Below are 18,113 nucleotides of genomic sequence, written 5' to 3' on the forward strand. Positions count from 1 at the left end.
GCAAAACTGAGGCTGAGACACAGCCCCCATTCCTCAACCAAGAGGACCCCACCCCTCATATCCCCCAAGACCAAACACCATGGAGCCCCAGGGGAATCTGAACAAATGCTACAGAAACTGTTGCTAACACTGACAAGGACTGAGACTGAGGGTAGCGAGCATGATTAAACATCTATAAGGAAAAAAAAAGGCATTATTAAGGCTTTATATAAAGCAGGGATCCAAGAGACTTAGACACCACCTACTGGAAACCAAAAGAAAAGCACCTTCTTTGCAACAGGCTAAAGAGAGACCTTTATATAATGAATCTTCTTTCTGGAAAAAAAAGCAGAATACATTTCCATTCATGTCCAGGGAAGAAATAGTCCATTAAACACCATGAACAACCAAGGTGACAAGACAGCTCAGAGAGAAAGAAAAAAATTTCCAGAAAATAAGCTTACAGATATAGAAATATGCTACATAAATAACAGAGAATTTAGAATAGTGCTTCTGAAAAAACTCAGAGAGATCTGAAACGACTCATACCAACAATTTTAAGAGTTGAAAAAACATTAGATGAGCAGAATGAATTCTTTAGCAAGGAGATTGAAACCCTCAAAAAGAATCAAATAGAATTTCTAGAGATAAAAAACATTGCAAGAGGTGAAAAATGAAATAGCATGCTTGAAAAATAGAGTCGACCAAATGGAGGAAAGGATCAGCGATATATAAGACAGAAATCTAGTAATAAATCAGAAGAAAGAAGAGAGAAACCGAAGTATGTAAAATAATGAAAGAGAAATACAAAAATTAGCTGATGCCATCAAGAGAGGAAACAGAAGAATAGTGGGCATTACCAAAGGGGAGGAAAAAGGGCAGAGATTATAAAGCATTTTCAGACAAATAGTGGATGAGAATTTCTCAAATTTAAGGAGTGAGCTGGAGCTTGGAATTCAAGAAGTCAACAGAACACCCAATTATATCAACTCGAAAAGGCCTTCACCAAGACATATTGTATTAAAATGATAAAAAAATCAATGACTAAGACAGAATTCTCAGGGCAGCCAGGGAAAAGAAGACAGTAATCTATACAGGAAAACCCATTAGGTTATCATTGGACTTTTCAGCACAAACCTCACAAGACAAACAGGAGTGGAATCAAATATTCAAACTATTAAGAGAAAGAAACTATCAGTCAAGAGTAATGTATCCAGCTAAGCTTTCCTTTAGATATTTGACACACTTTACACCGTCTACCTCCCCCTCCCTCAACCCCCTACTTTCTGGTAATCACTAGTCTATAGTCCATGTCCATGAGTCTCTGTTTGTTTTTCCTGCTTGTTTGTTGCTTTTAGATTTATATCCCACATATAAGTGATATCATGTGATTTTCAACTTTTTCTGTCTGGCTTATTTTACTTAGCATGATTATCTCAAGGTACATCCATGTTATAAGTCCATTTGGAGGATCAAAAATAGTTGAATATATTCTGGAATCTTTGGCTCACAAACAAAGCCATTGAGACAGATTAGATTGAGGAAGTAAGAGACTATCACAATTAAAAAGAGGTGTGAAGTTTTTGATTGTTACCAGCAAATTGCCACATTTATAGAGACAGCAACAGATGTGTGACAGCTGGGTTAATTGAATGTCTGGTGGGCCTTTTTCTATAGTATAAGATAAATCCATGTGCATATTTTGGAGAAAAAAGTAGATATGACCGGTCAAGTGTCAAGTGAAGAGAATATTACCCAGAGAGTGTACTGATCTACAAAACTTAATGGTTCATTTTTCTTAGGTTGCAAGATAATCTAGCAATCAATTTTTGATGGTATGGTGGTCAATTTTGCACAAAGGAAGCATGTACTATTATCAAAGTATATGACAAAGAGTTTGCAACAACATTTTCTATTTCTAGATTTTATATGAAGGCTTTGAAAAATATATATTGATGTGAATTTCTGAAGCTACATCCCCATCCCAGCACTACTATGTAGAAATAGAAATGATACTGAAGTCATTGAGTCTGACACTTCCACAGATTTGGGCTGCTGGGGTATTCGCTAATTTTGGACATGTGCAAGAAAGAGTACAGGACTGACAGGAGACCAGAAATCTAGTCACTGACTGAGTCATTCAACAGTTTTAGGACTTAGAACAATTAATTGTTTATCTCTCTGGGCTTCAATCAGTTTCCTGTCTCTAAAATTAGATGGTTGAATTAAATGACTTCTACACATCTTCTGTGGTTTTATCTCACTGTGGGAAATAAAGTAAGGCTTTAGTAATTTTTTCCCTTTAGTTGTAAGATAAACTTAAGACAAATGATATATGCCACTACTCAATAGTAAAAAATGTATGAAAAACATTCAGTAAGTATTTGTTGATGGGCTGGCTGATTATTATTATTTTTAACTATTTAAAACATTTTTGATTACAGTTGACATTGAGGTTAACTGCATTATATTAGCTTCAGGTGTACAACATAGTGGTTAGACATTTATACAAATTATGAAGTGATTATTCTGATAAATCTAGTACCCATCTGATACCACACATAGTTATTACAATATTATTGACTATATTCCCTATGCTATACATTACATCCCCATGACTATTTTGTAACTACTGATTTGTACCTCTTAATCTCTTCATCCCCTTTACCCATACTTCTAACCTCCTCCCATATAGCAACCATCAAAATGTCCTTTGTATCTAAGTTTGTTTCTCTTTTGTTTGTTCATTTATTTTATTCTTTAGATTCTGCATGTAAGTGAAATCATATGGTATTTGTCCTTCTCTATCTAGCTTATCTCTCTCAGCATAATATCTTCTAGGTCCACCTATGTTATGGCAGATAGCAAGATTTCATTCTTTTGTCATGGATAAGTAAATATTCCATTGTATATATGTACCACTTCTTTATCTATTCATCTATTGATGGGCATTTAGGTTGCTTCCAAATCTTGGCTATAGAGAATAATGCTGAAATGAACAAATGGGTGCACATGTTCTTTCAAAATACTGTTTTGTGTTTCTTCGGAGAAATACCCCAAAATGGGATTACTGGGTCCTTTTCTCTTGTTACAGGCTTTGTTTTAAAGTTTGTTTTGTCTGGTGTAAATATTACTACCCCAGCTTTTTTTCTGTTTGCATTTTCATAAAATATCTTTTTCCATTTTTTTACTTTCAGTCTTTGTGGTTTTGTTCTAAAGTGAGTTTCCTGTAGGTAACGGATGTATAGGTTTTGTTCTCTTACTCATTCAGCCACCTTATGTCTTTTAATTGGAGCATTTAATCTATTTAAAGTAATACATTTGAAGTAATTGTTGATATATACATATATATGTATTTTGGGGGGAGGGTATTTTTTTTCTTATTATTTTTAAAGAAGTCCTTTTAACATTTCTTGACTGGTTAGGTGATGAACTCCTTTCGTTTTTTCTTGTCTGAGAATCGTTTTATCTGTTCTTCAATTCTAAATGATGGCTTTGCTGAATAGAGTAATTACAGTGGAGGAGCTATTGTTCTGGAGATGATTCTATAGAGCAGGATTTGCTTTAGCAGGGCTCTAGTGCCTGCTCAGTCTGCCCTTTGGGCATGTTGTTTGTGGAAATGGTTTGGTGGTGCTTTAGAGTGGTCTGAGACTGGCCACTTGGTATGTTGATTTTGGGGCCTCTTGGGAGGGGTTCTGGTATAGGCCAAAGTCAGACACTGCATGTGTCTTGCCCAAGGCCAAGTGGAATGAGCTACAAAGTGATCTGCAGATAATTGTCACTTGTTCTGGGCTTGGAAGTATCTGGGAGAGGCTAAGCTGTGAACCAAGGCTAGCTGCAACTAGTTCTGGGCTTGGGGATGCTCATTAAGAGGCAAGGACACACTGAGGACAGATGATGCTTGTTTCGGTTTTGTGAACCTTTGAGAGATTTTGGGAAAGCTTACAGTATGAGGCAAGACAGGCTGTAATGGAAAGGCACAAATTGATAGTTACAAAACAGTCATGGGGTTTGGATTGTTTGGTTTGGTTCGCAAGTTGAGTGGGGTGGGGTCTCAGAAAATCTCCAGGGCAGAGAGAATGTTGTTAGCTAGGTTGATGGAGACTCAGATATGGTGCCTTCCTTTGTATTTAGCCTGGGTAGAGGGAGGGTTCAACAAAGGAACAATGGCTTCTTCCTGCACTTTTATCTGGGAAAAAGCTGCTCCTCCAGCCCTTGCACTAACGCCAAACAACTCAGTTTCTTCCTGCACATCCTTGATGCCTTTCCAGTTGCTGCCACAATGCTGGACCACAGAGCAAGTGAGTCCATTGATGAATATATTCGTGTGTTGTCTCTTTAGAGAAACACCTGAAACTCCAGCTACCTTCTGTCTCAGCCACAATCTTTGCTGTTTTTCACAATTATATGTTATGGGGACTTCTCTTCCTGGCACTGGAACCCTAGGCTGGGTGGCCTGGTGTGGGGCTGAGATTCATCTATCCTAGGGGGGACCTTTGCAGGTGAGATATCCCTCTCAGTTTTAAACAACCATTACATTGGTGTGGGGACAGCCTGTTTTACCATCTCCACCTCTCCTACCAGTCTTGAGGTGATTTCTTCCTGATATCCTTTGTTATAGGACTTCTGCTCAGCTAGACGTTGGGTGATTATCAATGATTGTTGTTCTGTAGTGTAGTTGTAATTATGAGGTGGTTGTGGGAGAAGGTGAGCACATCTTTTACTTATCCCACCAACTTCTGATTATCTGGTGAGATAATTCTGACTAACTGGTGAAAATGAAAAGTAAAAGAAAATGCCTAATTTTACTCATGAGCGTCCTTTTTGTTTTCCCATATATATATGTATCTTCTGTTCTTATGTTGACATTAGTTTGTGTAATTTCTAGTAGCTGCTGAATTGGAAGAGACTGCAAGGATTTCTTCAAATGTAGATGACCACCACACATGCACTTACAGTATGGTGGATCAGTAATTTTTAAAGTTTAGTCATCTAGAGAGCTTGCAATAAATGCAAATTCTGATCAGTAAGACAGGCACCATACTTAGAGAATACCACCATTGATGTTAAAGTTCCTGAGTTCAACTTCTACCTCTGTCACTTATTAGCTCCACGCTTAGCACCCAACCCTATCAGATGCTACAGCCAACTATCAGATCTAACTCCTTCATGTTTTTATCCCCTACCACTGATGCAATACTAAGTAAGATGTTAGCTTATTTTCTTGTCTCCTTGGGTAGGACAGACCCCTCTGTGAATATTACAATCTATTTCCTTTACTGCACAGTTGGACAGTTGAAGTTATTCTATGTGCAGCCATTTTGTCTCCTTAATGTCCCCTCTCCTGTTCAGGAATGGCTATTGTACCTCTGCCTGAAATATAGTTAGTGTGACCAAGAGATTCAGTGTTAAGTGCTTTTTTATATGCTCTCTTTGCAACTTTTGTAGTTTCCCATTCATGTGTACAAATTCAGGGATATAACTTCTGAGTGCAACATTCAGAGCCAATCCTAGAGCACTATTCCAACTGTCTCAGGCGTCCCATCTAAGAGCACCCAATGTTTCCCTGTGCTCCATTTATTGTGTGTGATAAACATGAAATCAGAGGAGACTGCTCAGAGAAAACTGTCTTTGGGATGGGTTTAAAAAACAGGACAGGATTTGTGCAGAGGTGAAGAGAAAGGACATTCCAGAAAGGAACAATAGTGTAATCAAATGTATAAGAAAGTAGAGCATTGGTTCTCAAACTTTAGTGTAAAGAAGAAACACTTGGGGAGAGTGACATCAGAAGAATGGCAATGAGATGTCTCCGAATCTCTCCCATTGAAATAACAATACGATGAACATCTAAAACTCAAGAAATAACATCTAACCTGCACACAAGCACCTCTGAGCAAGTGATCTGTGCATAAGAGCTTCCAGAGGTCAGAACCATGGAAGTCTGGGGGATAGATTGAGAGAACAAAGAAGTTTCCTCTCACAGCCAGAACTCCCTGCAGGAGGAGAAGGAGAGGAAAAATTTAGGCTGGTTCCCCAAATTGTCCTGCCTGAGGAATCTGCGTTTTCCATGCAGTGGAGCCCAAGGATCAGGGCAGAAAGCAAAGTGGGAACTAAGTGTGGAGGGGCAACAGCTGGGTCTTAGCAGACTGATTATGAAGCAGGAGGCTGAGACATGGAGACTAGCAGCAACCCCTACCCATCAACCCAGAGTGCACCCTCCCTTCACCCCATATCTTCCTAGAAGTAGCACTGCTAAGCTCCAGGGAAATTTGAAGAAACACTACAGAAACAAAAAATTACTATCAGTACCAGTGACAGAGACTGAGACCGAAGGTAACTGATTGTGACTTGAATATTTAATTATCAGCCTCAAAGCAGAGATAAAGAGGCTTGGGACTCCACCTACTGGAAATAAAAAGAAAAAACACCTTCCTGTCAATAAGCTAAAGAGAAACCTCTATATAATATATATTTCTGAAAAAAGAAAAAAGCAGAAAACACACCCATTAATGCCCAGGGGAAGAAATAGTCTATCAAACACCAAGAACAAACAAAGTGACAAGACAGCTCAGAAAGAAAGAGAAAAATATCCAGAAAATAAGCTTAAATATATAGAAATGTGTGGTATAAATGATAGAGAATTCAGGAATGCACTTCTGGAAAAACTCAATGAGATGCAAAATAACTCAGATTAACAATTACAAGAACTTTTAAAAGATAGACCAGCAAAATGAGTTTTTTAGCAAGGAGATGGGAATCCTAAAAAAGAACCAAGTAGAACTTCTGAAGATGAAAAACATTCTAAAAGAGATAAAGAGTGAAATAGCAAGCTTAGGAAATAGTGCTGACTAGATAGAGGAAAGAATCAGTGATATCAAAGACAGAAATCTAGCAATAATTCAGAAGGAAGGAGAGACCAAAGAATAGAAAATAATGAAAGAGAAATACAAGAACTAGCTGACACCATCAGGAAAGGCAACATAAGAATAATAGGTATACCAGAAGGGGAAGAGAAGGAGAAGAGATCAGAGAGCTTATTCAGGCAAATAGTTGATGAGAATTTCCCAAATATAAGTAAGAAGCTGGAGTTTAGAATCCAAGAAGCTAACAGAACACCCAATTATCTCAACCCCAAAAGGCCTTCTCCAAGACACATTATATTAAAATTATCAAAAATCGATGACTAAAGAATTCTCAAGGCACAGAGAAAAGAAAATGGTAACCTATAAAGGAAAATCCATTAGAAAAATCTTTGAACTTCTCAGCACAAACCTCACCAGAAAAGAAGGAATGGAACCAAATATTCAAACTATTAAGTGAAAGGGATTACCAGCCAAGAATAATGTCTCCAGTAAAGGCCTCTTTTAGATATGAAGGAGAAATTAAGACCTTTACGGACATAAAAGTTGAGGGAATTCTTCACTATAAGGCCTGCATTACAGGAAATAATGAAAGCGGTCAGCCCACCTGTAACAAAATGATAAAAAAAAATACATAATTATGAATAAGACAACTAACAGGCAGACAGAAGCAGGATAACACAATACTTATTAAGAGCAAGTATTATAAGCTTAAACCATAAGAAGATAATTATTACTACAAGTTAGAAATATATGTTCAGCATACATAGGGATAACTTGAGACAATAAAAACAAAAAAGAAAAGGAAATAAAAATATATATTACAAAGAGAAATGGAGATAAGGAGCTTGCAGAAGAAAATGGACTACTGTATATATAACTATTTTATATAAATTTAATAGTAACCACAAACCAAAAATGCAAAACTGAGATACAAAATATAAAATAAGAGGGACAAGAAGGGAACTCTACAAAGCCCCACCAAATTAAAATGATAGAAACACAAGACAAAGAAACAATGGAAACACTGAATTGCCAGAAAACAAAAGATAAAATGATTATAGGAAAACCTCATATTTCAATAATCACCCTAAATGTAAATGTACTAAATTCACTGATAAAAAGGCACGGAGTTGAAGATTGGATCAAAAAACAAAACCCAACCATATACTGCCACCAGGAGACACATCTCAGTCTCAAAGACAAATATACTGAAAGTGAAACAGTGGAAAATGATAATCTAAGCAAATGGCATTTAGAGAAAAGCAGGAGTAGTGGTACTAATATAACATGAAGTAGATCTCAAAATAAAAATAGGAAAGAAAGTTATGGAGGGACACTTCATGATGATAAAGGGAATCATACAATGAAAAGATTTATTAATAATGCTTATTAATATCTATGCTTCTAATCAGGGAACCCAAAATATATAAAGCAATTACTGACAGAACAAATGGCAAAAACAGACCAAAACACTATCATAGTAGGGGACCTAATACCTCATTGTCAGATATGGACAGATCATCTAAACAGAAAATGAATAAGGAAATAACTTCCTTAAATAACACATTAGTCTAATTGGACATAATTGACATTTACAGAGCCTTCATCCCCAAACAGCTGCTTATACATTCTTTTATAGTGCACATGGAACATTCATAAGGATTGGCCACATACTAGGACACAAAACTACCCTCAACAAATATAAGAAGATTGAAATCATACCAATCATATTCTCTGATCATAATGCTTTGCAGCTGAAGATCAAATATAAAAGGAAAAAGAGAAGAACAACAAATACATGGAGATTAAACAACATGATACTGAAGAATGACTGGGTCATAGAAGAAATAAAAAGAGAGATTAAGAGATACATAGAAATAACATTTCAAAACTTTTGAGACAAGGGGAAAGCGGTAATAAGAGGAAAGTTCATATCATTACAGGCCTATCTCAAAAAACTAGAATGAGCCTAAATAATGTAATGCTTCATCTTAAAAACACTGGAAAAAAAAAGAAAAAAAAATGAAACCTAAAATCAACAGAACAGAGGAAATTATCAAAATTAGAGCAGAATTAAGAAATTGAGACTACAAAAAAAATTGAAAAAATAAATGGAACCAAAAGCTGATTCTTTGAGAAGATTAATAAAATTGATAAACCCCAGGCTAGACAACTAAAGAAAAAAGAGAAAGGATACAAATAAACAAAATCAGGGATGAAAGAGGACAAATCATGACAGATACCATAGAAATACAATGAATTATACATGAATACTATGAAAAATTATGTAACACCAAATTTAATAACTTAGAGGAAATGGACAAGTTCTTAGAATTATACAGCCTTCCTAGACTGAATCAGAACTGGAAAAACTAAACAGACCAATCAGCAGTATGGAAATTGAAACAATCATCAAAATCCTTACCAAAAAGTAAAAGTCCAGGACCAGATGCCTTCACCAATGAATTCTACCAAATATTCAAAGAAGATTTAATATCTATTCTCCTCAAACTCTTCCAAAAAATCAAAGAGTGGCAATATTATCTACTCATTTTCTGACACCAACAATACCCTGATACCAAAACCTGGTAAAGATAACACAAGAAAGGAAAACCACAGACTAATATTTCTCATGAACACAGATGCAAAAATTCTAAATAAGATACTAGTGAACTGAATATAGCAACATATTAAAAAGATTATACATCACAATCAAGCAGGCTTCATCCCAGAGGCATAGGGCTGGTTCAACAAAAGCAAACTGATTAATGTGATACACCACATAAACAAATTGAAAAATAAGAATCATATGATCATATCAATAGATGCAAAAAAAGCCTTTGACAAGATACGGCATCCATTTATGATCAAGACACTTAATAAAATAAGTATAGAAGGGAAGTACCTCAACATAATAAAGGCCATATACCACAAACCCTTAGCCAACATTATACTTAATTACGAAAAACTAAAAACCTTTCCTCAAAGACCAGGAGCAAAAGAAGGCTATCCACTATCATCATTGTTAGTCAGTTTAATATTGGAGGTCCTAGAGAGTACAGTCAGGCAAGAGAAAGAAATAATAGGCATTCAAATAGGAAATGAAGAAGTCAAATTGTCACTATTTGAGAAGGTCATGATTCTCCATATAGAAAAACTCTAAAGACTCCACGAGAACACTACTACAAATAATAAGCAAATATAGTAAAGTTTTAGGATACAAAATCAATGTTCAAAAATCCATAGCATTCTTATACTCTAAAAATGAATCGTCAGAAAAAGAAATAAAAGAAACAATTCCTTTTGCAATTGCAAAAAAAAAAAAAAAGAATACCTAGTGAAACATGTGAAGAACCTATATAATGAAAATTATAAGACTATATTAAAAGAAATTGAAGAAGACACAAAGAAACGGAAAGATTTCTGTTCTTGGATTGGAAGAATTAACATAGTAAAATGATCTTATTACCTAAAGCACTGTACAGATTTAGTGCAATCCCCATCAAAATTCCATTGGCATTTTTTAATGAAATAGAACCAAAAAAATCATGATACTTGTATGGAAGCACAAAAGTCCTGAATCACTAAAGTCATCCAAAGAAAAAAGCATAAGGCCAGAGTTATCACTCTGCCCAACTTCAAATTATACTACAAAGCAACAATAATCAAAACGGCATGGTACTCTCAGAAAAACAGACACAGACTAGTGGAACAGAATCGAGAGTGCAGAAGTAAATCCCCATTTATATGGGCAAATAATTGTTGACAAAAAAGTGAAAACATGCAGTGGAGAAAGGAAAGCCTCTTAAATAAATGGTGCTGGGAAAACTGGAAAGCCACCTGCAAAAGAATTAAACTAGACCGTTGTCTATCACCACACAAAAATTAACTCAAAATGGATTGAGAATCTGAATATAAGACCAAAACAATAAATTGCATAAAAGAAAACATAGGGACTAAACTTATGGACCTTGGATCTAAAGAGGATTTCATTAATTTGACCTCAAAGGTGAGAGGAGTAAAAGCAAAAATAAATGAATGGGACTATATCAAACTAAAAAGCTTCTGCACAGCAAAGAAAACCATCAACAAGGCAAATAAACAACTATCTGAATGGGAAAACATTTTGTGAACGACACCTCCAATAAAAGTCTAATATTGAAAATATACAAAGAACTCATACTATTCAATAACAACAACAACAACAACAACAACAACAACAACAAAACAAATGATCCAATCAAAAATGGGCAGAGGACCTGAAAAGACACTTCTCCCAAGAAGACATACAAATGGCCAACAAACATATGAAAGGATGCTTTACTTCACTAGCTATTAGGGAAATGCAAATCAAAACCTCAATGGGATACCACCTCACACCTGTTTGAATTAGCTGTTATCAACAGGAAAAGTAATAACAAGTATTAGAGAGAATGTGGAAAAAAGAAACCATCATACACTGCTGTGAGACTGCAAACTGGTTCAACCATTGTGGAAAACAGTTTGGAAGCTTAATCAAAAATTAAGAATTGATCTACCATATGATCTAGCAATCCTCTACTGAGTATTTACCCAAAAGTTTTGAAAACATTTATCTGAAAAGTTATATGCACACTGATGTTCATAGCAGCATTATTCATAGTGGCCAGGACATGGAAACAGCCGAAGTGTTTTACGATGATTGGCTAAAGAAGCTGTGGCACATATATACAATGGAATATTACTCAGCCATAAGAAGAGATTAAATACTGCCATTTGCAGTATTTAATGTACCTGGAGATAATCATGCTAAGTGAAATAAGCCAGACAGAAAAAGTTGAAAATCACATGATATCACTTATATGTGGGATATAAACCTAAATGCAACAAACGAACAGGACAAACAGAGACTCACAGACATGGACAATAGACATGTGGTTGCCAGAAGGTGGGGGGAGGGAGGGAAATGGAGCAGGGGTGAAAGGAGTCCAATATGTGGTGACAGAAAGAAATCTATCTGTGGGTAGTGAACAAACAATGCAATATATATATATGACTTACTGTTGAATTGTACACTTGATACACTTGAAACTTATTGGGTTTTGTTAATTGATGTCACTGTAGAAAAAGATTTTAAAAATACTTTGGAATTTTGTTTAAAATGCATATTCCTGAGCCACACCAAGAGAGATTCTGATTAGCTTGGGCTGGGAGAGAACCCGGGAATCTGCATTTCAATAATCACTTCAGGTAATTTTTATATAGCAATTCATAAGCAAGACTTTGAAAAATAGTAAACTAATAAAAAATATAGTTATCCTTACATATATTTGGATGCACTAAATATATGGTGGGTTCCTATATCTTAAAATATATCATTTACTCAATTAAATTAATCAAGTATTTATCAAACATCTATTATAAGCTATTACTCTATATAATGACTGAATTGTTGTAACTTTAAAGGGACAAACTAAGCGTTATTTTCACTCTGTCATGATGCTACATCACTTGCTATTATTCTATACAGAACAGTGGTTTTCAGTGTGTGATCTCTGGACCAGTAGCATCAGCATCACCTGAGATCAATCAGAAGTACAAATTATATGTCTCCGCCTCAGATCTACTAAATCAGAAACTCTAAGGTTGAGACCCAGCCATCTGGGTTTGGGCAAGCCTTCTAGATTATTCTGATGCCTGGAGAGTTTGAGATCCCCTGCTCTAGATTAGTATGGGCTTTGTGCAATATAGTTGATCTTCACATTTGCTATTAGATCCTCTTAGTCCAACCCAGTATTTTAAAAACAGGAGTGGAGAGAGATTTACCTTGTAATTTAATTTAGTAAAATAAAAACATAGGGGTAATGTGTTATAGAACTGATAATTCTTTATCCACACTGGTAAAAATATTAAATACTTTTGAAATTATTTCCTTAGAAGATATTATCTAATTTAGTTGTTTAAACTGATGGATATGATAACACGACTTTATTTTCATATGTATATGTAGATTACACATGTTTGTTACTATTCTCTTAACACAATTGTAATTAATATATGTAAAAACAATTTAATTTTAGCTTAGCCTAGTGGTTTCTACCTTTTGTTGCACATTAGGACCATCTGGGGAGCTTTTAGAAAGTAGATGCCTAAATGTACTCTCTCTCCATGTTCTGATTTAATTGGTCTATATCGGGGCCCAAGCATTGGATATCTTTTAGGCTATCTTTTAAGAGCTGCTCCTCAGGGAACTGTTATGCTGCCAGGTTTGAGAATCCTGTGGCCTAGAGTATTCTATGTGGCTCTTATTTTGCTTCAACATTTAACCTCTGTTTAACAAAGGAAGTATCCTTAAAAATGCAACAATAAAATAATTCAGAAAAAAAAAGATTTTGAAAAAGCAATAATGGTTTTCAGGTCCAGAAATTATAATTTAGATTGCTTCCATTGGATGATCAATGAATTACTTAATTTTTTTTTTTTTTTTGGTGTTAGAAATCTGGATGGTAAAGTTTTGAAATCTGAGACTATGTCTTGACATTTTTATGTCCTCACTGTCAGGCGCAAAAGAGACACAGACACAAAAGTACTTGTTGAATAAATGAAACAAAATGATGATGGGAGGAAGGAAAAAAGGAGGAAAGGAGGAGTTAGTGAGTGAATTAACCAGCAAGTATCTGTGTTCTTATCTATTGTTTTCACATATTATTCTAAGATTGAGGGCTAATAGGGAAATAAATACCAAATATGGTTTCAATACTCTGAGAATTCACAGTTTATATATATATATATTTAAAATGCAAGGTAGTCTCTACGTTACATCAAAAATGTCAAACTTAAATGATATTGGATTTTATAAAAGGAAGAGTTTGCAATGAGTTGGAGTATCCAGGCAAGATTTCATGAATAAAGTGGAACTTGAGGTGATGGATGAAATAAAGAGAATAATCCAATAAGAACCTTATGAGCAAAGATACAGAGGAATTTGAGGGAGAGAGGGAAAGAGAGAAAGAGAGAGAGAGAGAGAGAGAGAGAGAGAGAGAGAGAGAGAGAGAGAGAGAGGACTAGAATGAGAATGTTAACAGCATGCAAAGGTGGTGCAAGTTTACTGGTTGCTGGTTACTAGAGAAGAGTTTTTTAAGTTTTTTTTTTTCCAGTCTTCTTAGTGATTGTAGTTTTGCATAATCAATGGAAACACCTTTGTAGTAAATTCTTCTGCTTGTTAAAATGTCTGAAAAGACCAGATTGACCATTTTTTAGGCTGTTTCTTTTTTTTTTAATTTAAATTTATTATTAGTTTTAGGTATACAGTACGTTGGTTAGACATTTATATAGTTTATGAAATGATCCACCTAATTGCTCTTTCTCTCTTCTGGCTCTCCATCTAATCAGGCTGTTTCTTAATCACCTTTAATCAGAAATAACTTTTTAAATCAGTCATTAAAAGTTCTATGTTTTACACAAAGAGCATCTTTAATTATTAAACACTGGCAAAACAAAGTGTGTTAATGAAACATTAGGGAAGGTCAATTTTTCAGTCTCAACATTTAAAAACATTTTGTCTAAGACCTTTGTTTAAAAAAAAACAAAGAAAAATAAAACTTCTATATCTTTATTTTATGAAAATAATAGTTTATTATAAAAAGTACTTTGAAGATACAGAAAAAATTTAAGTTAATTAAAAGTAGTTATATTTGTATAACAGAGACATAAAATGTGAATTAATTGTATCATCTCAACACTTTTTTTCTATGCATAGAATGGTGCTTTGTATATAATTTTGTATCCTAATTTTTATTTAATATTATACCTAAGGCATTTCCATATGTCCCTGAATATTTTTCTAAATCATAATTATAATTTCTATATAATATTATGTCCTATGGGTGTACCATCTTTATTTTACTATTCTTGTACTATAGGATGGCAGTCCTCAACCTTTTTGACACTAGGGACTGGTATTCCTGTGAGAATCTAATGCATGATGATCTGAGGTGGGGCTGAGGCAATGATGCTAGCGCTGGGGAGCAGCTGCAAATACAGATGAAGCTTCGCTCTTGCCCGCCACTGACCTCCTGCTGTTCGGCCCAATTCTTTACAGGACACAGATTGAAACTGGTCCATCGCCCAGGAGTTGGAGACCCATGCTATAGGATATTTACGTTGTCTTCATGTATGGGATATTGTTAATCATACTCCCATAAACAAAACTCACTTTTCTGCACTCTTAACGTATCCCTAGGTTACAAACCTATATTTGCAAATATAGTGCCCAAATTTATTAAGATTTATAAGACTCTTTATGCATTTTATTATCCAGAAAGATATCTCTATCTATACAGCCACCAATATAATATATGGGACTATTTTTCTCATTGTATTTTCAACAGAATTGAGTATACCACATGGAAAAAAAATGGAAATCATTTTTGTTTCTAGTAAACTGGCAGATCAGGTGTCCAGACTGAATCTGTCATGGAAAACAAATACAAACTAAATACAAATACCATACAAATATTCTTTAATACATCTATAAGCTGAAAAGAAAATAAGAAATTATCATCCAGTGAGTAAATGAAGGCAGAGACCTAAAAGAGTTAAGCAGCTCTCTGAAGCCAACTTTTACTTTGAGAGCGTTTGCTGAGCTTAACAAACTTTTGGAGCTCAAGGAATAGGAGAAAAAGCCTATGGTCCACCTAAGATGAAGAATCTAGCAGGAGACCTTTCTACAAAGCTTAGGTCCCAAAGAACCATACCCACAGTTTAAGGGTTAACTAGAAATAAATCTTTTCTCATTATGGAGACTACATGAAAAACTGTAATATCTGCTTTGAACCTTGGTAGGAGTGTGAGGTAATCTCCTCTTGAGATGCCTTAATAGCAAGCTAGCCCTTGCATAAGTTTACCACCCAAATACCTACCACCTGAGTGGCCTGGACAACCTAATGCTGCGTATTTAACTTAAATAAATCCAGACTGATTGTTTCTCCAAGTGTCTGACAGAACCAATTCAAATTCTTTTATTTTTTTTTTTTGAGAGAGAACTCACCTTTATGCCAAGCCCAAAATAATTCCCACAGATAGAAATCAAAGGAAAATGAGGGAAAAAAAAAACATTAAAAAAAATCACCTTGAGTGAGAGCCAGTAGGAACAAAAGACAGAATAAGATCCACAAAACTGCATCTTTGTAACATCATAGCATAGAAATTGTTTTTTATATTTCAATAAATTAAAAGAGGATATAAAAACTGAAAGTGACAAATGAACAAGACAGAGACTCATGGACACAAACGATAGTTTAGTGGTTACCAGAGGGAAGGGGGGGAGAGAGGAGGTAGATATGGGTAAAGGGAGCCAAATATATGGTGACAGAAGGAAATTTAATTTAGGGTGGTGAACAAAAAATGCAATATACATATGGCATATTATTGAATTGTACACTTGAAACTATATAATTTTATTAACTAATATCACCTCAATGAATTTAATAAAAAGAGAGTATTAAAAAGTGAGTAAAACTGAGTAGATGTGAAAATAAATTATGTAGAACCCCCCAAATTGGAATATATTATAACTAAAATTTAAAATTTAGTGGATAGGTTTAACAATGGCCTACACAAAATTAAATCAAGATTTAGTGAACTATAATAAAGAACTGAAGAAAATATACAGCCTCAAAAGATGAAGAGATAGGAAATATGAAAAAGAGGTTAATAGATTTGTAGTATAGACTAAGATCATATAACACATTTAATCAGCAATCTAAAAGAATAAGGAAAAGAGTGGAACAGAAGAAATATTTGAAAATATAATGGTTGAGCTTTTTTTAAATTACACAACTATATTTTAATTCACTCATTTTCAATATGTCAGTTCAGAGGAAAATATGCATATCCAGGATTTTTGCGAGTTATATATTTTAAAATTAAAAATTACAAAGACTCAATTTTTTCCTAGAAAATTCACTGCTTCTGAGTTGGTACATTTTCTATAAGAAGGTCTTTCCTATGGACCAATCTCAATGTATTGTGGTCTGTGTGAATGCCTCGTATAATGATATTCTGAGTAACAATTCAACATCGGAACCTATTTTTATTAGCTCTTCTATTTTTTTAGGAGAAGCTTCACTTTTATTACTTTTGAATTCTTCATTTATCTTTATTCTGGCTGCATCTAATGCTCTGGCATCATTTAAAAAAACTTGTCTGCTCCTGTGCAGTATTTTAAAGAGCTATAAAACCTTGGCTGCCAAACCCATGGCTATCCTCACTATGACTACCTCTCAAGCAGTCTATTAGGACATTAGTACATAGATTCAAGAAGCCTAAATAATCCCAAACTAAAATTAAAAAAAAAAAGAAATCAACTACATGCAATCCACAGGAGGCATAATTTAAAGATAAAATAGGTGAAAAGCAAGACAATAAAAAATGATACAGTAGTTACCCCTTATCCTCAGGGCATATGTTTTAAGACCTCCAGTGGATGCACAAAACTGCAGATAGTATAGAACCTTATATGTACTACATTTTTTCCTACACATACCTACCTACCTACGATAAAATTTAATTTATAAGTTAGCTACAGTATGATTTTAACAACATTAACTAATAATAAAATAGAACAATTATAACAATGTACTGTAATAAAAGTTACATGAATGTGGTCTCTCTCTCTCTCTCTCTCTCTCTGTCTGTCTCTCTCAAAATACCTTGCACTAGACTTACCTTTTCATTTTCTCTTTGGCATATTCAAATTGTTAACATCACTACTCTTGTGCTTTGAGGCCATTATTAAATAACATTGGGGTTACCTGGACACAAGCATTGCAATACTGAGATAGTCAATCTGGTAACTCAGTCTGCTACTAAGTGACTAATAGGCAGGGAGTGTCTACAGTGCAGAGCTGCTGGACAGAGGGATAATTTATGCCCTGGGTTTGACAGAGCAGGCAACTAAAGATTTCATCACGCTACTAAGAACAGCATGCAATATAAATTTATGAACTTTTTTTTATTTCTGGAATTTTCTATTTAATATTTTTGAACTATGATTGACTATGGGTAACTGAAACCGTGGAAAGGAAAACCGGATAAAAGAAGACTACTGTATATCATGCAAACATAAAAGTATTAGAGTGGTTATACTAATAGACAAATTAGAGTTTAAAATAAAATATGTTTTTAGAGATAAAGAGAGATATTTTATAATGACGAAAGTGTCACTATATTAGGAATAAATAATAATTTTAAACTTAGTTATTTACTGAGTTGTATTCCTCCTCTAAATTC

The 18,113-nt window shown here is 34.6% G+C and overlaps 1 protein-coding gene across 1 annotated transcript in view; it reads right to left on the reverse strand.

Moving 5' to 3' along the window:
- Positions 1-14,945, reverse strand: part of LOC120612327 (rhomboid domain-containing protein 2-like) — an 18,319-nt gene extending 3,374 nt beyond the window's left edge. The window contains 1 exon segment of the mRNA XM_039874775.1: positions 14,894-14,945. Coding sequence (XP_039730709.1) covers positions 14,894-14,945 — 52 coding nt within the window.
- Positions 14,946-18,113: the final 3,168 nt, after the last annotated feature.

The sequence above is a fragment of the Pteropus medius genome, unplaced genomic scaffold (genome assembly GCF_902729225.1).
Source record: "Pteropus medius unplaced genomic scaffold, Ma_sr-lr_union100, whole genome shotgun sequence".
In the NCBI taxonomy this organism is placed as follows: Eukaryota; Metazoa; Chordata; class Mammalia; order Chiroptera; family Pteropodidae; genus Pteropus; species Pteropus medius.